At 43.2% G+C, this 23,969-nt stretch overlaps 1 protein-coding gene across 2 annotated transcripts in view; it reads left to right on the plus strand.

The window, feature by feature from the left end:
* Positions 1–23,969, plus strand: part of septin5a (septin 5a) — a 112,730-nt gene that overhangs the window by 28,776 nt on the left and 59,985 nt on the right. For both annotated transcript variants that reach the window (XM_078553905.1, XM_078553904.1), the window contains exon 2: positions 991–1,080. Coding sequence is in view for 1 of the 2 variants with exons in the window: in XM_078553904.1 (XP_078410030.1) it covers positions 991–1,080 (90 nt within the window). In the remaining variant the exon portion in view is untranslated. The remainder of the gene's footprint in view (positions 1–990; positions 1,081–23,969) is intronic.

The following is a 23,969-nucleotide window of genomic DNA, read 5'->3' on the forward strand; positions in this document are numbered from 1 at the left end:
TTTGGAACCAAGGTAGACCTGATAATCTGGCACCTAAACCAAATCGGTCCATGGTAGCTGTAAATGATTGATGGGCCAGCCTGCCTCATTCAGTGGAATCTGGAGGGGATACCTGTTACTGGAGCAGAGATTATACCCATTTGTCTCCAGAAAACATTGCAAGCCAGTGTCCTAATATGAGGGCTGGTGTGGTGGCACAAGGTTGTGAATGACTGTGAGTGCTCTCTGCTGGTAGGCTGTAACCATTAGGAATTCTGGTGAGGGTGGAAAGTTATGGGGGTTTCTCCACAGGAACCTCCAGCGATATGGATGGAATGGTTAAAAACTTGTGCTGTTTTGCCTGGGTTTCCATTCTCCTTCTATTAAAATTACAGCAGGAGACCTACAGAATACTGCGGTTGATAGTTTACTCTTCCAAAACTAAGCTCTTGGGTCTTACATAGATGTGATACGCCCCTTAAGGGAGATTGTGTACACTCCATATTGGGTGGAGGGAAAGGATACCTGTGTAGATTACTCAGCAGTTTGTTTTGTAGTGCCTTAAACATGCTGATGTGGTTTCATGCAACCCAGCTACTGAACAGTAAACTGGACTTGCCTTCCAGTCTTCGTGATTTGTTGAATAATGTTTCTTTACTCTCATCTATTATTTACTGAACCTCTGGAGTCAGACTCCTATCTGATCCCCAATGTTGAATGGAATAAATTTCCTGTAGAAAGCCAACAGCTGTTACAAGGTCTGCTTTGATTTTCCTTTAGCCGGCCACTTTAGGTTTCTGTGACTGTAGCTGGGTAGGAGGAAGATTAATGACTGTGGTGGTAAGGATGAAGGTTTCTCCAACTTTCTGTAGGACAATAGAATGAGTGTCCCTGCTTATATTAGCAATAGAATATGGGTAATGTAGTGCTTGGGCCTCCTGAGGTCTATCCGAAGTGTTTATGACAACTTCATCTGGATGGCTGTCTGACTCAAGAATTATATACACACAGGTAAAGACAGGCATTTTCTCGGCTGCCGAACGGACTGAGTCACTCACAAGCGAAAGAAGGAGGAGTTTGGCCTGCAGCGATACAGCAAGGGTGAGGCTTAGCACACACAAAGGGAAAAGTGTGGTTGAAAGCTTCTGCATGCTTCACAGAAGAGGGAATGTTTAAATATAGAATGTAATACACAATTAGTATGACGAGAGCAAAGGAAATACCTGCTTCAATTGACTGTTAAACCTGTCTGGCCTGATAGATGGTGCAGAGGGACGTGTGTGTGGGGGGGCATATATATATATATATATATATACACACACATGTTTTTCCTGTTTGTTTTTCAGAATCTGTCTTATACAAACATGCGAATTAGAAGCAGGAGTAGGCCATTTGGCCCCTCAAGCCTGCTTCTGCCATTCAATAAGATCATGGCTGTTCTGATTGTAACTTCAACTCCACATTCCTGCCTACCCCTGATATCCTTTCAGCCCCTTGTTAGTCAAGAATCTAGCTCTGCCTTAAAAATATTCAAAGACTCTTCTTCCGCCTTTTAAGAAAGAGTCCCAAAGACTCACAACCCTCTGAGAGAAAAAGTTTCTCCGCATCGCTGTCTTAAATGAGTAACCCCTTATTTTTAAACAGTGACCCCTAGTTCTAGATTCTCCCATGAGAGGAAACATCCTTTCCACATCCACCCTGTTGAGACCCCTCAGGACCTTAGAGGTTTCAATCAAATCGCCTCTTACTCTTCTAACACCAGTGATACAAGCCTATAGCCTGTTCAACCTTTCCTCATAAGACCACCCTTCCATTGCTGGTATTAGTTCAGTTCCCCTCATATGGTACATCCATAAGAGGGTCACCTCATTCTATTGTCCTGGAGAAAGTTGCAGAAACCCTCAACCTAACCACCACAGTCATTAATCTTCCTCCTACCTTGCTACAGTCACAGAAACCATAAGATGTGGACAATGGGTTTCCCAGTTAGACTGAAACCACCAACGCCCCCAAACCCCCCCCCACCCCCCCCTACCCCCCACCCCCGCTGCCCCAACCAAACATCCCCACACAGCCCCCAGCTCCCCCTGGCATCTTGGATGAAGAAGAAGACAGGAATACCAGGCAGACCAGGCTGCTCCAGGTGTCATCTGTGCCCATCTGTACCACACTTACAGGCAGAGGTTCACCTTCCTGACACTGATTGTGCAGAAATGCCTACATAAGCTCAGGGTCAGCAGACAACCAAATGCAGAACTGTCGTGCAGCAATAATATATCCAACTAGCATGTGCCATTGCAATAGCGCCATGAGTGGCAGTGATAATCAGCTGCTCCCAGAGGCGTTATTGCTTTGCCTTTGAATCATAGAATGATACAGAACAGAAGGAAGCATTTGGCCCATCGTAACAGTGCGGGTTCATTGAAAGAGCTATCCAATTAGAGCCATTCCCCTGGCCTTTCCTTTCCCTTCAAAATATTTATCCAATTCTCCTTTGAAAATTATATTGAATCTGCTTGCACCAGGCCATTTGGAATTGGATTCAATATTACAGCTTACTGCATTTTTAAAAATCTCCTTATTTTGCCTGTGGTTCTTCAGCCAATTACTTTAAATCTGTGCCCTGGTTAATGACCCTCTGCCACTGGAAACAATTTCTCCTTATTTACTCTATCAAAACCTTTCCTGACTTTGAACTGCTCTATTAAATCTCCCCTTAGCCTTCTCTACTTCAATGAGAACAGCTGCAGTTTCTCTAGTCTCACATAACTAAAGTCCCACATTCCTGATAACATTATAATAAATCTCCTCGGTATCCTCCCTAACACTTTGGTGTCCTTCCTAAAGTGTGGGGACTAGTGTTGAACTCCACTAGAGTCCAACCAGTACTTTATAAAAACTTATAATTACTTCCTTTTGTACTTTGTGCCTCTATTTATAAAGCAAAAGATGCTGGATATTTTTTAAAGCGTTCTCAACTTGCCCTGCCACTTTCAGAGATTTATGTACACAAACTTCCAGGTTCCTCTGTTCTTGCATTCCCCTTTAAAATTGTACCATTTATTTATATTGCCTCTCCTCATTATTCCAAGCATGCTATATTGCTGTCTTATAGAGAGGGTACCATTGAGTGGCAGGCAGGGACATGCTGCTACCACCTGCACCTCTCCACATTGCCAGCTGTCAAACAGGGATTGGAGTATTGTGTCATTCCATTGCTTCTTTTTTCCCCCACGTTTATTGTGCAAAACACTTTTATCATTTAAGCAACATTTGCACAGACTGAAATATACATTAAAGACATTAACAAGCTTTGTAAATGTTATCATCAATTTTTCTGTACCCCCTCATGTGACTGCACATCTTTAAGTGGCCACATCCCTTTAAATTTACACATCCTCTTGAAGGGTTGTTTATATGTGATCTTCCACTGGCATGTGCTCAATATCAAGCCCATTATATGGAGTTAGGCAAATGAGAAAGGGCATCTAACACACATTTTCAAATTTGTATAGAATTTGTGATTGGTTCAGTCTGTACTTGATTGCTTGTTCTCATTTGAATTTAAGGGATGTGATATTCCAAATACCAAGCGTCCCATGACTACGTTTTGCAGGAAAGAAAATAGGGAGAACCTAGTCAGCAAAGGACAGACTTATGATCATATGAAAGAGGCATTTAGTTTGAGAATCTCAAGAGAAAAGGCAATTTGAAAACCTCAGGAGAAGTTTATATTGTTGAAAGATAAAGAAGAAATACTGTTTGCTTAAAAGTAATTTATGAACATTAGGTAAGTTTTTATAGTTGAGTTTTTTAATTATTTTGTCTACTTGAAGTTACAAAAAGATTTCTACTGTAAATTTATAACTATTATAACTTTACTGTGGGTAAACATCCATTCTCTCCATTGCCTGTGTATCGCACCTGCAATGTGCACTATCTATAGTATGTTTTGCATCAATTTACCAAATTTCCTCAAAAGTATCTTCCGGATCTTTGCCCTCCACCATCTGGAAGGCCAAGAGCAACAGGTACATGCAGCATTTTCACGTCCAAGTGCCCGTCCAAGCCACATGCTATCCTGACTTAGACATTTATCCCTGCCATTCCTTCACCATTGCCTGGTCAAATCCTGGAACTCCTTACTTAACAGCAATGTGCATGTACCTTCACCACATGGACTGTAGTTGTTCAAGAAGGCTCATCAATACCTTTTTAAGGGCACCTAGGGATAAGCTTTAGATACTGGCCTGGCTAGCATTATCCATAACCCTGAACCCCCCAACAAAAAGAGTGTTGAACTTATTTTCATGTCCATTGTTTGTTTAATAAATTAATTTAACATTTTAACCATAAGGATGAAGAGTACAGAAGTTCTCCCAATCTCCAGCCATTGCTTCAGTGGGTGATTGCCAGAACCTCCAGGAACAGTGTGTTACAGAGAGGAGGGGGGTTAATTTAAACAGCACTAATCTCTCCTCTCACCACCCGTCCATAAACGGAAAGGTATTTTTGATTTGCTTCCCCCTTGATAAGGGGGAACTCTTATTTCCCAACCCCTCAGTTTTGGTGTGATCCAATTTCTATTAATAACCCCACAGCAAACTTGAGATAGGATGAAGTCAAAATGAAAATGTTGGGGGAGGATCGCAATGTTGTCTCTTTTGCATTCATACAGTAAAAGAGGGATAGACGAAAGAAAAATTTACAGTGCGGAGACCACAGAGAAAATAAATGTTATTTCACATGGGTTTCTGAGTCCAGAATCAAAGTCCAATAAGGCATTCCTTCACTTGAGGTCGGCAGGCTGAAAACCGATGTTGGTTACTCCATTTTTCCAGTGATGTTAAATTCACATGATGAGTTAGGCATGCAGAGATGAATCAGTCTTTTAGGTGATGGTACAGAGTTTCAGAGCAGAAGCAGTGTATATGGGGCCAGGTGTCCAACCTGGACCAGAGATCCTTGACTGTGATGCTGCTAGTTAGATGTAAAATGACAGACTGAGACTGTGCAGTACAGCAAAGCAATATTACTGGCTCCATAAGCCAGAGGTCCATGTCACATGACTCCCACCTCTTCGCATTGCCCTTGACAAAAGATGTGTATCCCTCACTTGGGTCCCTGAGATTGTTGAATCTCTCGACCATTAAGAATTGAAAGGAAGGTTGCAGGACCCTTTGTCTTCGCAGATGAGCAGACTCCTGTTGGCCAGCCTAGGTTATGAAATGCAGATGGCCTTTGTATAGCTCTCTTTGAATTTGGTTTGTGCAGTCACAGGGGGTCGTTAGTGGCGCTTCAGAGCTAATGAGGTGTGAGTTTCTCTGATACTGCCAGGTCACTCCTTTTGTTCGAGGGTAACAGACAGAAATAAATTCAACCATTTTTGGGTCTTTGTCCATTTTAAATTTTTTAGAGATATAGAACACATCTCTATATATTTTATAAAAAAGAATATATGAGATGAGGTCTTAGTCTTTTACAAGAGTAAAAGGTTAAAAACAGCTGATCTCTAAGGGTTAACTTTATGCCAGATTCCAGGCAAACCTGCCAGGGTTCCAGGATCCAAGTTTGACCCAAAATAATCCAGAGTATGAAGGTTAGAAAGATCCAAAATGTAACAGCATGGAACAGTTAATAGAGTGAGGGTGTAGCTTACTGGCTTAATGGCTCTGAAATGGTGATCACAAAAGCGGTGTGTAAAATCTTAACTCTGCTTATTTACTGTTTACCAATGAATTGCATGAAGCTGTAGGACTGGTCTGGGTTGTTTGTAGCCTGAAGTGCTGGGGTGCTACTGTCCTCATCTTGCTTGATGAATTGAAAATTTAGCAACATTTTGTCCAATTCTTAGAGACAGGCCCTCTGGAGCCTGGACAGGTGAGTCAGGAATGCCTGCTTCTGAAGAATAGGGAAGGCTGCCCCACCCCTTGCTGCATCTGATGCTTCATGATTACTCAATAGGTGACTCACCTAGCTTAAATCCAGAAAATGCTGCAGAAGCTTAGCAGGTCCAGCAGCATCTCTGGAGAGAGAAATAGAGTTAATTCTTTGGGTCAATGACCTTTCATCGGAACTAGAAAATGTTCGAGATTAATGGCTTTTAAGCAAGTACGGAGCCTGATAAAAGGGGATGGGGGTATGGCAAGGAAAGTGTGGAAGAGAGTAGTGATCAAACGACAAAAATGATGACGTGCAAGGCAAAAGGAAGCAATGATAGGACAAGCAATGGATTTGTCATGGTTCAAGAGCTCAGTTTCCTCACCCTATTCTTTTCATGGAAGGAGTCACCATCCTGTGATGGTGCTCAGATTATGGACCTCCCAAGAATTTATATCCCAGTTCAGTTAAGTATTAGAGCGTGGGGGAGAGTGGATTCATAAGGAATATGAAGATGAAGCAGGGAGAGGTGAATCTGCCTGGATTATTTCTATTGATGGAATATGGGGCGATTTCAATAACAGGAAGGTGAGCTCATGTCTTTTGTTACAGGGAGCCCTTGTCTTTTGGCATGAATGAGATGAAATAGAAATCGACTGATAATCCATCCATCTCACAGTAAACAGTAGTGTGAGGTAAAGACCAGAGTTCCCACAGGAGAAGCAGCACTCTGAGAGAATAAGACACCTTCTTTTGGCAGAGTAATCCAATTTAAGGGTAAAGTGCACTAAAGGCAAAGTGATTGCGATGACGAGAGAGAGAAAAAATGACAGGACTACATTTTGAAGTGGAATCTCAGCCTAACTACTTACAGTAGAGGGGTTGTGACTGTGCTCTCACTCCACTATCAGTCCACTCATATTCTACTTCTGTAGAAGTATAACCTCTCTCTACTGTTCGAAAGAAGCTAAATATGGCCAAACCCTGCAATATGTAGCCCTTTACTGAAGTGAAGAATTGTTAGTCATATAGCATGATGGCTTCTCTTAGTCATGTGGTTAACTGGATCTTTTCCATGGGATCACCCTCTATTTCTCTAACTTTCTGACTGGCTAGTTAAATGCAATCGTGTTTCCTTTTCCTGTCACTTCTCTCCTGGAGCCCACGGCTCACACTGGGAGATGAGCTACACAGGTGCTGGTCCCTCCTTCCGTTCTTCACTTGACTATTATTCACGTGTGTAACACATCGGGTGTCAGCAAACTGTTCCTAAAAGAAGGTAATCGCAGCTGAGCCCTATTATGTCCTCTCCTAATATTCACCCTCGACAGCTTTCCGAACGGAATCACCGGCTGGAGATTAGGAATGAGAGAATGGGCTGATATGTTCCTTCCTTTTCAAGCCCAGCACTACCGAGGCTATGAGTCCAACAAAAGACAGGGGGTGAAAGCTGGGAAACTGCTGGAGGGCAGACTGAATACAGGAAAATCAGGCAAGGAGCAGCGGATGACATATTGGATTTAAAAAATCACTTAGGGAAGAGTTTTGTCATTTTGGATGAAAAATTGAATGGGATTCTTTATAGATATGATTCAGTTCCATATTGCATAAAAAAGCTTGCGTTTATATAGTGCAAGTTCACATATCAAGATATCCAAAAATGCTTGATTTCAAAGTGTTGTGTCTTTTGATTTTTGAGTTTCTCACTTTAAGTTAGACGGGAAGGAGCCAGCCCACCAGAATCACTTGTTACTGACTTCCCAGCAAAGAAATGAAACAACTTTTAAGTTTGAAGATGCATTAATCACAGAAACTAGACAATCACAGGGGCCAGACCAAAAATGTTTGGAGGACAAGTCTTCTTATTTTCCTCCACCACCACCCCTACACTTTGCGCCCTCCCTCCCTGTTGGTTCTACACTGATCTGCAGATATTAAGACTTTCAATTAATTTTTATCAGTAGTGACGCAGATCCAGAAGTCAAATAGTCAAGTCTGTTCTCCTGGGCCCGTCCACTATCATCTGCTTTTTGAACCTGGCACTAGGTGGGAACCCTGACAACATGACATGGTACCTTGATTCATGAATACTGTTGGTGGGAAAATTATGCCTGTTTCCAATGTAACAATTAAAGTGTTTAACTAGAGTAGTTGGTCCTGTCATTGGATATTTTCTTTGTATTGCTGCAGGGAAGTCTTCAGCTGTGGGAATAACCCAAAGTAACTTGATTGAAGCTGAAATTGCAGGGACTTATTTGTATCCCATCATTCCATGGGGTCGTACTCCTGGATGTGGCCCTCAGGCAAGAGGTTGTAGCCCTTAGCTTAAAATACCAACTAACTCCTCTGCACAATCTAGAGTATTGTGTTCAATTCTGGGGACCATACATTAGAAAGGACTTCAAGGTCTTGGAGAGTGTGCATAGGAAATTTACTAGAATGGCGCCTGGAATGAGGAGTTTCAGTTGTATGGCAAGACTAGAGACAATAGGATTGTTCTCCTTAGAACAGAGAAGGCTAAGGGGTGATTTAACAGAGATGTTCAAAATTATAAGGGCTTTTTATAGAGTAAGGAGGGCTTCCACTGGCAGAAGAGTCGGAAATCAGAGGACACAGATTTAAGCCAATTGGAAAAAACCCAGTGGGTAGATGAAGAGCAATTTTGTTTCATGCAGCATGTTGTTGTGGTCTGGAATGTATTGCCTAAGAGGGTGAAGGAAACAGATTCAGTAGTAACTTTCAAAAGGCAATTGGATCTCTACTTAAAAAAGAGAAATTTGCAGAGCTACAGGGAAAGAGACTAATTTTGTGGCTTTTTCAAAGAGCTGGCAGTAGCAGGATGGGTCGCAAAGCCTCCTCTGTGCTATACGATATCCTGATTTAATGCCAGCAGCAAGCAAATGATGATGACTTGGCAGCCTCAAGAATGGGCCAATGTCTGCCCTGGACATGTTGGCTGGGATTCATGCATTTCTTTAAATATTATTGCAGCCTGTGGTTATCACAGTCCACGCAGTCACCCGAGTAGCGGAAGGAGAACTATGCTGAAAGTGTTGGTCACTGCCAACCTCCAATAGGGCTGTCTGCTGGCAGTGGGGGCAAAGGGCGGGGGTTGCCCATGGTCGCCAGGAGTCTTCAGTCGCGCCTGTGAAGGTTCATGCAAGCGCCAGTTCTTTGGCAGACACCAGTTGTGTGTTTTAACAAATAGGCGCAAAGGAATTTTAAGTCTAGCTTTCGAGGGGAGCCAAGCAGGGAACCATGTTTACAGGAAGAGGAGTGTTTATTTGTCAGCAGACAATTGAGGAAAAAGAAACCAACAATGCCCACAGAGCGTGAAAAATACATTATAGGCTCACGGGATTGAGGCTTCATTCTCACACTGAATGCTTCCTTCAAATGTTTGGTGTTAACCCCTTCGTCACCTCAGAATCAACTATGCTCAGCCTATCCTGCAGTAGAGAGGATTAAACTTTTAGCACTCGACTCACACTGAGACTGCAAGCAATATTTTGCAGGTGGGGAACTACATTTTTTTAATTCATTCATGGGATGTGGACGTCGGTGGCTAAGCCAGCATTCATTGCCCATCCCCAATTGCCCTTGAGAAGGTGGTGGTGAGCTGCCTTCTTGAACTGCTGCAGTCCCTGTGGTGTAGGTACACCCACAGCATTGCTGGGAAGGGAGTTCCAGGATTTTGACCTAGCGGCTTGATACAGTTCAGTTGCTGACAGCTGCACTAAGCTACTGTGGCTCTTGTACTGTATGGCATGGGGGTGGGCGTGACAGCGGTAGGGCGTGAGACTGTGTTTGTCCGTGTGTGTGTGTGTGCACGAGTGCGTGTGTGTGGAGGTGTGATATGGTGGGGAAGGAAAATACAGTTTGCAGAGGGATGATACGGTGTGGGGTTGCTGTGTTATGGTGAGGGGTGGTGTGATGCTCCGTGGGGAAGTGTGATACAGTGTGTGGGGGGGTGGGGTGCAATGTGATTAGATGTGTTGGGGGGGATGCGATACAGTGTAAGGAGGTGTGATAACGTGGGGTTGATACAGTATGGAGACAGGTGAGACACAGTGGGAAGGGGTGATAACTGTGGGGAGAGGGGTGACACAGTATGGGGAAGAGTGATAATTGTGTTGGGAGTGGTAATATAGTGTGGGATGGGGTGTCATATGATGGCGGGCGGTGTTGTGGCTGTTAAGTGGTGTGTGTCGTGGTATTTGGGCTGTATACCATTGTGTCTCTCCTCTCTACATACTGTCTCAACCCCCACATGTTGCCACACCTCCTCACACTGTGTCACACATCCCCTGCTTCGTATCGCCCCGCCATCCACCCCACCACCCCCCCCCACCCCCACCACCCCCCACACACTGTAATACAGTGGGGTGGTGTTGGGACTGTAATACAGTTGGGCGGCTTGGTTTTGGGATTGTGAGGCAATGGGGGCCCTATTGTTCTGTTCTGTTATTCTCATCTATCCTGTGCCCTGTTATTTCTGTCTGATGAGATATTGGGTCTGATAAACATCCTTTTCTAACTAACCCCAGTGAGGGAATTGTCCTGTCCATGTGCCATGACATTACCCAATACTCAGTGACATTTTCTATCATAATCCACATGGCAATTCTTGTTTTGATGTTGTTTTCTCCAAAGTTCTCCACAGTGACGCTTTCCTTGTGTCATGTCTAGGTCTGTTGTAGACTAACTGATAGAAGTTAATTGCTACAGTAAATCAACAAACCCCATTACCATTGTATCATGTGACTACCAAAGATGGTAGAAGGCAAACTAAATCTATATTTGTCTGGCAATTCTTGTGCAAGCACCTGCCTTATTTTAGCCCATTTACAGGAAGATAGTGGTGTAGTGTGAATGTCACTGGACTTGATATCCAGATGCCCAAGTTCATGCTCTGGGGATATGTGTTCAAATCCCACCAAGATAGGTGGTGAATTTAAATTCAATGAATTAAAAAAAAACCTGGGTCTAACAGCTAGTCTCAGTAATAGTGGCCATGAAACTTTCACCAATTGTAAAAACCCATCTGTTTCACTAACGTCCTTTAGGGAAGGAAATCTGTCACCCTTACCTGTCTGGACAACGTGTGGCTCCAGACCCACAGCAATGTGGTTGACTCTTAACTGCCCTCTGAAATGACCCAGCAAGCCACTCAGTTGTAACAATTAGGGATGGGCAGAATTGGAGAAGCACAGGGTTGTGGGGCTGGAGGGGGTTACAGAGAGGGCAAGGTCATGAAAGGATTTGAAAACAAGAAAAAGTATCTTTTAATTAAGGCGTTGCCGGACAGGGAACGAATGTAGGTCAGTGAGTGCAGGGATGATGGATGATGTGGTTGCAACATGAGTAACTCTCACCCAATCATAAGCAGGACCTCCTGCAGTTACATAATGAATAACCCTTGCACTGCTCAAGAAACATAGCTCTATACAGTTACACAGTGAGTAACCCTCACCCTGCTGAATATATCACTATTCCATAAATCTACACAACAAGCCACTGATGCTTTAATTCTGAACCCTTTACCCCACAGGGAACAACAATAGTTCCTTGCCAGCGATGCCCACATCCTATTGAAAGAATTAAAAAAACCCTTGGGCGGAATTTTACACTCGGCATGCGGGCGCACGCCTGACATGCCGGAATGTAAAATGACTCCCGATGATGTCATTGCGAAGTTGCATGATATTTTGTTCGGTGGGCACGCGCCGGAGTCGGCTGCATGCCTGCTGATAACTGAAAGGCCTATTAAGGCCGTTAACCAGGTAATTAACCTGAATTTTACACTGCCCGTCCAACCTTACGTTTGATGGGCAGATGATAAGGCCAAGCGGCCTTTATGTTTTTCAGAAAACCTCATCCGCGAGCCGGACGAGGTGTCCTGAAGCTATTACAAATTAAATAAAAAGTTTCACTTGAACTTAAAAAGATCATCTCATGTGACAGTCACATGAGGGGACAGAATTTTTCTGCTCTTTATTAATTTTTTCAAAAAGCACTTCAATCTCCCTGAGGCAGCTCCGTGCAAACTGGAGACTGTCCCTCCTCCCCCCGTCCCATGCAGGGTGGGCCTTAATTGGTGCGCCCGCGTGAAATCGCAGTGCGGAGCCAATCATGGGCAGCGGTTGGCTCCCCGATCGCCCCCGCTCGCTCCTACCGAGCTCGCCCTACAAATGGAAAATCCAGGCCGGTGTGTCCTTCCTGTCACCGCAGTCCCCACCCCTTCCAACAGCCTCCCTCATTGAACTCAGGTAACTTAATGGGCAGAATTCCGGACCTGAAATCTCATGGAGACGGAGGGGGCCTCGACAAATCTCCAGTTTAATTTGCTTCTTCGTGGGGCATAAGTTACGGCAGGAGATTGGGAAAACCCCCATGGAATTTCTAGGGCACACCATTGAGATCTGATGTCAGCCTTTTAATGCCCTTGAGTGAGGATGACTAACCTTTAATATTGGGAATCAGAGACTAGTGAGTGGATTGTGTATGGTTATACTGAAATCTGAGTCCCTATTAACAAAAAAATCAAGACCCTCGATACACAAAAAAGGGGACCACAGCATAAACAAACATCCAAATCCCTCTGCAAAGAAATAAAGGTCTCTCACACAAGACTGTAAAATCACTAATACAAAGTTTCAATGTACACCTTGCATTTATAGAATGTTTCACAATCTCAGAACATTTGAAAGCTATCCGAAGCCAGTGATGTACTTTTGAATCACAGTTGTGGTAATGTAGGGAAATACGGCAACCGTTTTTTGCACAGCAAGGTCCCACAAACAGCAAAGAGATAAATGATTAGCTAATCTGCTTCAGTGTTGTTGACTACAAGATAAATGGCAGCCAAGACAAAATAAATGTATTCTTTAGATCCTAAATGACAATAGAATTATTTCAGAGGGTGAATCAAAGAACTTTTGGTGGTTGGTTGATCTGTTGCTATAAGTGGCAAAATAGGGATGGGATGGGAGAGCAAATGGGTATGGGGAAAGAAAGGTCAGGTTGGAAGTATATTGGAGCAGGACAGAGGTGCGACAGGGAAAGGACATGGCCTGAGTTCTGGAGGTTGCTTTTCTTTATAGTGAAAGTTGATGGAAAGTCCCAAAAACATGGTGGATAAGGCATTGGTGAAACACAAAGTGCAGTTCTGGCTGCCTAATTACAGGAAACATAAAATTGCCCTTGAAAGAGTACAGAGGGAAGCAAGGAGATCATTCCATGTGTTTAATCTGTGAAGAAAGGTTAAAGAAACTGAGCTTGTTTTCTTTGGAAGAGAAACAACTTTGAAGTAACTTATTATTTTTTTCAAAAGAGATTCAGAAAATTGATCCAGGCCATTCGTTTGCCATTCAATTATCAGGTGTCGCAAGTTTAAAAATTAAAACGTTTGGAGCCAGGTGGGAAGTCAGGCAAGGTTAACAAAGTATGAAAGGGTTTGAGAGCAATTGGTTGGGTTTTAGAGGAAGAAGGAATTGATGTATTTGTTGGTCGGTGGGTTTGAGATCTCGTCCTGGTTACGAGGACTGCCCCCGCCGCACCCCCCCCCCGCCCCGCCCCTCCCCCCCACCACCACCACCCCCACCCGCCCCAATAGAACGCAGAGAAAACTGTCTAATTACTTTCACCCTGCTTATTCACCTAAATCAGCACAAACATGGCATTAAATGTGGACATTTCTGGTTTCACACTGTACAGGGCAGTGGGTTTTCCACACACATCTACCAGGGGAGCCAAATTCCTTTCCTTTGGTCAAGTCATAACATATGAACATATGAAACAGGAGCAGAAGTAGGCCATTTGGCCCCTCGAGCCTGCTCTGCTATGCAATAAGATCATGGCTGATCTGTTTGTGTTTTGAGTTCCACATTCCCATCTACTCCTGATAACCTTTGATTCCCTTGCCTAACAAGAATCTATCTACCTCTACCTTAAAAATATTCGTGACCCTGCCTCCACTGCCTCCTGAGGCTGAGTTCCAAAGTCGCACAGCCCTCTGAGAGAAAAAAAATTCTCCTCATCTCTGTTCTAAAAGGGCGACCCCTAATTTTAAAACAGTGCCCCCCTAGGTCTGGACTCACCCACAAGAGGAAACATCCTTTCCATGTCCACCTTGTCACGATCATTCAGGATCTTAGACACTTCAATCAAGTTGCCCCTCACTCTTCAAAACTCCAGTGGAAACAAGCCCAGCCTGTCCAACCTTTCCCCATAAGCTCATTCCAAGTATCAATCTAGTAAACCTCCTCTGAGCTGCCTCCAATGCATTTACATCCTTCCTTAAATAAGGAGACCAAAACTGCACACAGTATTCGAAATGCAGTCTCACCAATGAACTGTATAACTGAAACATAAAATCCTTACTTTTATGTTCAATTCCTCTCATATTAAAGGATAGCATTCCATTAGCCTTCTTGATTACTTGCTGTACCTGCATACTAACTTTTTGTGACTCATGTACTTGAACACCTGGATCCCTCTGCACCTCGGAATCTGCAGACATTTTCCGTTTAAGTAATACTCTGCTTTTTTATTCTTCCTGCCAAAGTGAACAACTTCACATTTCCCACATTATTCTGCATCTGCCAGATTTTTGCCCACTCACGCAATTTAGAGTCACAGAGGTCGACAGCACAGAAAAAGGCCCTTCAGCCCATCGAGTCTGCACCGTTCAAACAAGTACCTAGCTATTCTAATCCCATTTTCCAGCACTAGGCCCATAGCCTTGTATGCCATGGTATCGCAAGTGCATATCCAAATACTTCTTAAAAGTTATGAGGGTATCTGCCTCTACCACCCTTTCAGGCAGTGAGTTCCGGATTCCCACTACCCTCTGGGTGAAAAAATTCTTCCTCACATCCCCTCTAAACCTCCTACCCCTTACCTTAAATCTATGCCCCCTGGTTATTGATCCCTCCACCAAGGGGAAAAGTTCCTTCCTGTCTACCCTATCTATGACCCTCATAATTTTATACACCTCAATCACGTCCCCCCTCAATCTCCTCTCCTCCAAGGAAAATAACCCCAGACTATCCAAACTCTCCTCATAACTAAAACTCTCCAGCCCAGGCAACATCCTGGTAAATCTCCTCTGCACTCTCTCTAGTGCAATCACATCCTTCCAATAATGCAGATTCCAGAACTGCACGCAATACTCTAGCTGTGGCCTAACCAGCATTTTATACAGTTCCAGCATAACCTCCCTGCTCTTATATTCTATGCCTCGGCTAATAAAGACAAGTATCCCATATGCCTTCTTAACCGCCTTATCTACCTGTCCCGCTACCTTAAGGGACCAGTGAACATGCACATCAAGGTCCCACTGATCCTTGATACTTCCCAGGGCCCTACCATTCATCATGTATTCCCGTGCCTTGTTTGTCCTACCCAAGTCCATCACCTCACACTTATTTATCTGTATTAAATTCCATTGGCCACCGATCAGTCCATCTGACCAGCCCGTCTATATCTTCCTGTAATCTAAGGCTATCTTCCTCACTATTTACCTCCCCACCAATTTTCCTGTCATCTGTGAACTTACTGATCAATTCTCCTACATTCAAGTCTAAATCGTTTATATATACCACAAACAGCAAGGGACCCAACACTGATCCCTGTGGAACCCCACTGGACACAGGCATCCAGTCACAAAAACACCCCTCGACCATCACCCTCTGCATTCTGCCTCTCAGCCAATTCTGGATCCAATTTGCCAAATTGCCTTGGATCCCATGAGCTCTTACCTTCGTTATCAGTCTCCCATGTGGGACCTTATCAAAAGCCTTGCTGAAGTCCAAGTAGACTATGTCAAATGCATTGCCCTCATCTACACACCTGGTCACCTCTTTGAAAAATTCAATCAAACTGGTCTATATTTGTCTGCAAACTCCTTATGTCTTCTTCACAACATACTTTCTTACCTATCATTGTGTCATCTGCAAATTTAGCTACCACGCCTTCACTCTCCTCATCTAAGTCATTGATGTAAATTCTAAAATGTTGAGACCCTAGCATGGACCCCTGCGGGACTCCACTCCTCATATCCTGCCAATCCAAAAAGGACCCATTTATGCATGCTCTCTGTTTTCTGCCAGCTAGCCAATCTTCTATCCTGGGTAATATGCTACACCCTACACTATAAATTTTATTTTCCACAATGACCTTTGATGTGGCACCTTATCAAATGCTTTCTGGAAATCCAAGTACAGTACGTCTACAGGCTCCCCTCTATTTACTGCACATGTTATTCCTTCAAAGAACTCTAATAAATTGGTTAAACATGATTTCCTTTTCATAAAACCATGCTGACTCTTCCCAATTACCTGAGCTTTTCTAACTGCCCATCTAATCTCTTTAATGATCAACTCTAACACCTTCTCCATGACAAACGTCAAGCTAACTGGCCTATAGTTACCTGTTTTCTGCCTCCCTCCCTTCAAGAATAGAGGGGTTATATTTGCTACTTTATAGTCTGATGGAACCTTTCCAGAATCAAGGGAATTTTGGAAAATTAAAACCAATGCATATACTATCTCATTAGCCACCTCTTTTAAGACCATAGGATGAAGTCCATCTGGACCCAGAAGCTTATCAGTCTGGAGCGCCATCAGATTCCTCAGTACCGCTTCCCTAGGGCAGAATTTTATAGCAGTGAGATTTTACATTCCTGCCGAGGTCAATGGAGTTTAGAATGGCTTGCTGCATTTTATGGCCCCGTTCTGGCTGCGATGAGGCCGTGAAATTCCGGCCCAAGTTCCTCTCTCTCCTCCACCTCCTGATTTACAGCTATTGCTTCAATATTTTTTATATCCTCTATAATGAAGACAGAAGGAAAACATTTGTTCATTTCATCCGCCATTTCCTTATTATCTACTATTAACTCCCCATCCTCACTCTCTGGAGGATCAACACTCACTTTACCTACTCTTTTCCTTTTAAAGACTTGTAGAAACTCTTGCTATCTGTTTTTACATTTCTAGCTGGTTTCCTCTCATTCCTTTCTCCTGATTAACCTTTTAGTCATTGTCTGTTCTTTATATTCTGACCAATCATCTGACCTGCCACTCATCCTTGCACAGTTATATGCTTTTTCTTCAAATCTGATACTTACCCTAACTTCTTTAGTTAACCACCCATGATGGGTCCTTCCTTTAGAAATTTTCTTTATAGTATTTATATACTTATTCTGAGTATTCTGAAATATCTCCTTAAATGTCTGCAAATGCTTCTCTATTGATTTATCCCCTAGCCTAGTATCCCAGTTCACTTCAGCTAGCTCAGCTTTCACGCCCACATACATAGTTGCCCTTATTTAAGTTCAAAATACTAGTCTTAGACCTACTCTTCTCCCTTTGAAACTGGATGTAAAATTCAATCATATTGTGGTTGCTGCTACCTAGGGGTGCCTTTACTCTGAGGTCATTAATTAATCCGGTCACATTACACAATACCAAATCTAATATAGCCTGCTCTCTGGTTTGTTCCAGAACATGCTGCTCTAAGAAACTATCTTGTCATCTTGCAGCCATTCCTCCTTAATGGCTATCATACTTATTTACTTCAATGTGTGCTATCAATTTGTTTACTTTGTTATGAATGCCATGTGCATTCAGATACAGAGCCTTTAGTTTAGACTTTTTGTTATCTTTGTGACATCTAGTCTTGATTCTTTGTGCATTCTTAGGTTTTTTCTCTGTGTCCCTTCCTGCTATTCTCTGACCCTCATTTTCCATATTACTATTTTGCTCTCTTACCTTGTCTCCACTCTTTGATATACCACATCTTTCCACATTTGATCCCTTGCCCCAATAATTTTGTTTAAATCCCTACTTCTTTAGTTATGTGGTTCGCAAGAACACTGGTCCCAGCCTGGTTCAGGTGTAGACTGTCCCAATGGCACAGCCCCCGCTTTTCCCAGTACTGGAGCCAGTGCCCCACAAACCGGAACCCACATGTCCCACACTAGTCTTTGACTTGGTGTCTTTACAATTTTTTTCCTGTAGTGCAACCATGATAAAACATTTCTTCTGTTCTCTGTCGATCCTACAGGTTAGTAACTACTTGTGATTCGCTACTGTGCAAGTAAGGGGGATTTCTTGTTGTGTGTTTCTTCTATAACTTTGCTGGTCATTTTATTATCCAGGAGACAGCTAGGCTGTGCAACCCAGGAAGGAGCTAGGATCATGACTCAGTCTGTGCTAAGTTAGCTGGTCTTACCTGGAATGATGTGGTTGAGCTCAAATTGGCCTTCAAGTACCTGGACTATGGAAGTGAGCAACTTTCTTGGTTACTATTCAATGGCTCATGTTGGGTGTATGTACGTGTGTGTGTGTACAATTTGTTTGGGGCTAAGATTGGTCTCAGCTAGGAGGGTCCCCATGGGCAATTAGCTTGTTAGACTTACACATGGTGATTAGGAGAGTGATAATTTGGAATGAAGGGCATCAGTGCTTATAGAATCAGATTCCTGCATGAGATTGGACTGTGAGAAGAGGAAGAGAGGCCAGAAAGCAAAAATAGTATCTTTTGAAGCACCTTCCTTTCCCTCCTGTGTTTTTCTGTAGTGTCAAGGCTGGATATTTATACAGAAAATTTAATCACTCATGAGCTTGACCTGAGCCATTGATCCACAGTTTCTATGGTTACTGGTGAGAGTGAAATGCACTTTGAGTCACCATCGAACATGCTTGTTTCATGGCCAGTTGGAAGAAATTCTGATGATGTCATGCATTGCTGTTTTACTGCTTGAAACATATAATGGCTTCACATCTGGGAACCACTCAATCTTCCAGTAATTGGTTTCCATAGATACACACTTCTTCTTGGCAGAGGGTGTGGAACCATCCAATGATATTTCCATTATAAAAGCAATAATTATTTATTTTGTTTGCGGCTTCTTCGAGAAACTTGTTCTCAGGTGAGAAATGTTGGTCCAACTGGGGCACCATCCAAAGCTTTCTACCTATCATGTTACTTTGTCAGCCTTGACTCAGTGGGAGCACTCTCACCTCTGAGTCAGAGAGGTCTGGGTTTAAGTTTCACTCCAAAGACTTGAGTGCAAAAATCTTGACTGATGCTCCAGTGCAGTACTGAGGGAGCACAGCACTGTTGAAGGAGATGTCTCTCAAATTTTTATTATTACTTATTTATTCATGGGATGAGGGCTTCGCTGGCTAGGCCAGCATTTATTACTCCTCCCGAATTGCCCTTGAGAAGGTGGTGGTGAGCCACTTTCTTGAACTGCTGCAATCCATGTGGTGTAGGTACACCCACAGTGCTGTTAGGGAGTTCCAGGATTTTGATCCACAGACAGTGGAGGAGCAGTGATGTAGTTCCAAGTTAGGATGGTGTGTGACTTGGAGGGCAGCTTGCAGGTGTTCCCATGCATCTGCTGCCCTGGTCCTTCTAGGTGGCAGAGGTTGTGGGTTTGGAGATGCTGTCGAAGGAGCCTTGGTGAGTTGCTGCACCTTGTAGATGGTACACACTGCTGCCACTGTGTGGCGGTGGTGAACAGAGTGTATGTTTAAGGTGGTGGATGGGATGCCAATCAAGCGGCTGCTTTGACTTGGTGAGATGAGACATTAAACGAAGGCCTCATCTACCCTCCAAGGTGAAACAAAAAAAAATCCCATGACACTATTCGAAGAAGAGTAGGAGAATTCTCCTGGTGTTCTGTTCAGTATTTATTAACCTCTTAACCAACATCTAAAAACAGATGATCTGGTCAGCATTGTGTTGTTGTTTGTTGGTCCATGTTGTCTCTCCACATTACAATAGTGACAACACTCCAAAAGTCCTTCATTGGCTGTAATATGCTTTGTGACATGCTGAGACTGTGAAAGGCGTTATATAAATGCGACTCTTTCTTTATTCTGCTCCAAGGTCAGCAGTTGCCCCATCGATACAGATTGTGCAAGGTAACCACATATTTGAGTTAACAGAGAGAGGAGACTTTTTTCCATCAATTTGGGCTGAATTTGAATTTAGGTCCCAGATATAATAGGCCGGTGTTTAACCCATTTCACCACCCAGCTCCCATGACTCACTCATGCAAAAAATATTTTCATCCCTCTTTCATGACCCCATGTTCATGCCTTTCACAGGCAAAGAGGGTGAAAAGCCAACCCACTTCTAGACCTCCATCACCTGCAGGTACAAGAGATGTGGATTTGACCGGCTGATTGTTGTTGTTCCCAGTGGGGTGGAGGGTTAAGAATTAAAGCATGAGTGGTTTGCTATGTAAAAATAGGGATGAGTGATATATTCAGCAGGGTGAGTGTCACTCACTGTGTAACTGTATAGAGCTATGTTCCTTTAGCAGTGCAAGGGTTATTCATTATATAACTGCAGGAGGTCCTGTTTATGATTGGGTAAGAGTTTCTCATGTTGTAACCACATCATCATCAACCCCTGCACTTACTGATCTATATTAACTCCCTGTCAGGCAACGCCCCAATTAAAAGGTTCTCTTTCTTGTTTTCAAATCCTTTTGTAACCTTGCTCCTCCCTATCTATGTAACCCCTCCAGCCCCACAACTCTCCGAAAATGTTATGCTCCTCAAATTCTGGATTCTTGCATGTCCCTGATTCTCATCACTCTGTCATTTGTGACTGTGTCTTCAGCTGTCCAAGCTACCAGCTCTGGAGTTCACTCCCTATCTCTCCCCAAAGCTTTCCAATTTCTCCTTTAAGACGCTACTTAAAATCTACCTCTCTGATGAAGCTTTTGGATACCTGTTCTAATGTGGCGATTACATTTCTTCATGGACTTCCAGAAGGCCTTTGACAAGGCGCCACACAGGAGGCTGCTCAGTAGGATAAGAGCCCATGGTGTTAGAGGCAAGGTACTAGCATGGATAGAAGATTGGCTGTCTGGCAGGAGGCAGAGAGTGGGGATAAGGGGGCCCTTCTCAGGATGGCGGCCGGTGACTAGTGGAGTTCCGCAGGGGTCAGTGTTGGGACCACAACTTTTCACTTTATACATTAATGATCTAGATGAAGGAACTGAGGGCATTCTGGCTAAGTTTGCAGATGATACAAAGATAGGTGGAGGGACAGGTAGTATTGAGGAGGCGGGGAGGCTGCAGAAGGATTTGGACAGGTTAGGAGAATGGGCAAAGAAGTGGCACATGGAATACAACGTGGGGAAATGTGAGGTTATGCACTTTGGTAGGAAGAATAGAGGCATAGACTATTTTCTAAATGGGGAGAGAATTCAGAAATCTGGAGTGCAAAGGGACTTGGGAGTCCTAGTCCAGGATTCTCTTAAGGTTAACTTGCAGGTTGAGTCGGTAGTTAGGAAGGCAAATGCAATGTTGGCATTTATTTCGAGACGATTAGAATATAAAAGCAGGGATGTGCTGCTGAGGCTTTTTAAGGCTCTGGTCAGACCACATTTAGAATATTGTGAGCAATTTTGGGCCCCATATCTCAGGAAGGATGTTCTGGCCCTGGAGAGGGTCCAGAGGAGGTTCACGAGAACGATCCCAGGAATGAAAGGCTTAACATATGAGGAACATTTGAGGACTCTGGGTCTATACTCGATGGAGTTTAGAAGGATGAGAGGGGATCTGATTGAAACTTACAGAATACTGAAAGGCCTGGATAGAGTGGACATGAGGAAGATGTTTCCATTAGTAGGAGAGACTAGGTCCTGAGGGCACAGCCTCAGAGTAAAGGGAAGACCTTTTAGAACAGGGATGAGGAGAAATTTCTTTAGCCAGAGAGTGGTGAATCTATGGAATTCATTGCCACAGAAGGCTGTGGAGGCCAGGTCATTGAATGTATTTAAAACCGAGATAGATAGGTTCTTGACTGGTAAGGGGATCAAAGGTTACGGGGAGAAGGCGGGAGAATAGGGTTGAGAAACTTATCAGCCATGATTGAATGGTGGAGCAGACTCGATGGGCCGAATGGCCTAATTTCTGCTCCTGTGTCTTAAGGTCTTATGGTCTTATGATAATCTATAGGTCTTCAACTAGTGGGAAAGATGTAGAGGAACAAATTTGCAAGGAAAGTACAGAAAAGTGCAAATATTACAGAGTACTATAACTGGGGATTTTAATTATCTGAATATAGACTGGGATAGTGTAAAGAGAAAAGGGGGGCGGGGGCAAGAGTTCCAAGAGTGTGTTCAGGAGAATTTTCGACAGCAGTATGTTTCCAGCCTAATGAGAAAGGAGACACTGCTAGACCTGGTTCTTGGGATGAGGTGGGTCAAGTGGATCAAGTGTTAGTAGGAGAACATTTATGGGACAGTGATCATTCTATAATAAGGTTTAGGTTGCCTATGGGAAAGGACAAAGAATAATCCAGAGTGAGAATAAATAATCAGGGGAAAGCCAACTTCATTGGGGTAAGAATGGATCTGACTCAGATAACTTGGAATCAAAATTGGCAAGCAAGCTGTAACTGAACAATGGGCAGCCTTTAAAGATGAGATATTTCAGGCACAGTCAAGGTACATTCCCATAAAGGGGAAAGGTAGGGCAAACAAATCCAAGGCTCCATGGATGTTAAAATAGGTAGAAATTAAGATGAAGAAGAAAAAGTATACTTATGACAGATGTCAGGTGGATAATACAATTGAGAACCATGCTGAATATAGAAGGTTCAGGGGGAATTGAGAAAACAAATAAGAGAAGCAAAGAGAGAGTATGAAAAGAGACTTGCAGCTAATATAAGAGGGAATCCAAAAGTCTTCTATAAACATATAAATAATAAAAGGGTGGTAAAAGGAGTGCTGAACAGGGACCAAAAAGAGGATTTACACATGGAGGCAGGGGGTTTGGTTAAGGTATTAAATGAATACACTGCACCTGTCTTTTCCAAGGAAGAAGACGCTGCCCAGGTCATGGTGAAAGAGGAGGTAGTTCAGACACTTGAAGGGTTGAAAATTGAAAAGGAGGAGGTGATGTATAGGTTGTCTGTATTTAAGGTTGATAATGCACCAGGACCAGATGAGATGCATCCAAGGATACTCGGGGAAGTGAGAGTGGAAATCATGGAGGTGCTGACAATTTTCCAGTCTTCATTAGACTCAGGGGTGATGCCAGAGGACAGGAGAACTGAAAATGTTAAACCCTCTTTCAAAAATTGTGTAAAGATAAGCCCAGTATCTACACACCAGTCAGTTCAATCTCGGTGGGGGGGGACATAATTAATAATCATGTGGGCAAATGTGGGTTAATTAAGGAAAGCCTGGATTTGTTAAGGGCAAATTATGTTTAACTCATTGCTTGAATTTTTTGATGTGGTGTAGAGAATGTTGTTGAGGTTAATGCTTCCAAAAGGCATTTGATAAAGTGCCACACAACAGATTTGTGAGCAAAGTTAGAGCTCATGGAATAAAAGGGACAGTAACAACACGGATACGAAATTGGTTGAGTGACAGGAAACAGAGAGTAGCGGTTAATGTTTTTTGGACTGGAGGAAGGTTTATAGTGGAATTCCCCAGGAATTGGTGTTAGGACCCCTGCTCTTTCTGATATATATTAATGACCTAGAGCTTGGTATATAGGGCACAATTTCAAAATCTGCAGATGATACAAAACTTGGGAGTATTGTGAACTGTGAGGAGGATATTGTAGAGCCTCAAAAGGACATAAATGGAATGGTGGAATGAGCATACAAATGGTAGATAAAATTGAATGCAGAGAAGTGTGAATTTATGCATTTTGGCAAAAGAACACAGAGGGACAATTATAAAAGGGGTGCAAGAGCAGAGGAACTGGGGGTATATGTGCATAAATCATTGAAGGTGGCAGGACAGTTTGAGAAAGTGGTTAATAAAGCATACAGCATCCTTGGCTTTATGAATAAGAATAGAGAGTATAAAAGCAAGGAAGTTATGTTAAACTTATATAAAACACTGGTTTGGCCGCAACTGGGTTATTGTGCCCAGTTTTGGGAGCCACGTGTTAGGAAGGGTGTGAAGGCATTAGAGAGAGTGCAGATAAAATTCATGAGAATGGTTCCAGGGATTAATTTCTTTGGAGAAGGGAAGTTCGAAAGGAGATTTGATAGAAGTATTTAAAGTCATGAAGGGTCTGGCCAGAAGTAGATAGGGAGAAACAGTTCCCATTGGTGGAAGG

The sequence above is a fragment of the Cetorhinus maximus genome, chromosome 12 (assembly GCF_964194155.1).
Source record: "Cetorhinus maximus chromosome 12, sCetMax3.hap1.1, whole genome shotgun sequence".
NCBI lineage: Eukaryota > Metazoa > Chordata > Chondrichthyes > Lamniformes > Cetorhinidae > Cetorhinus > Cetorhinus maximus.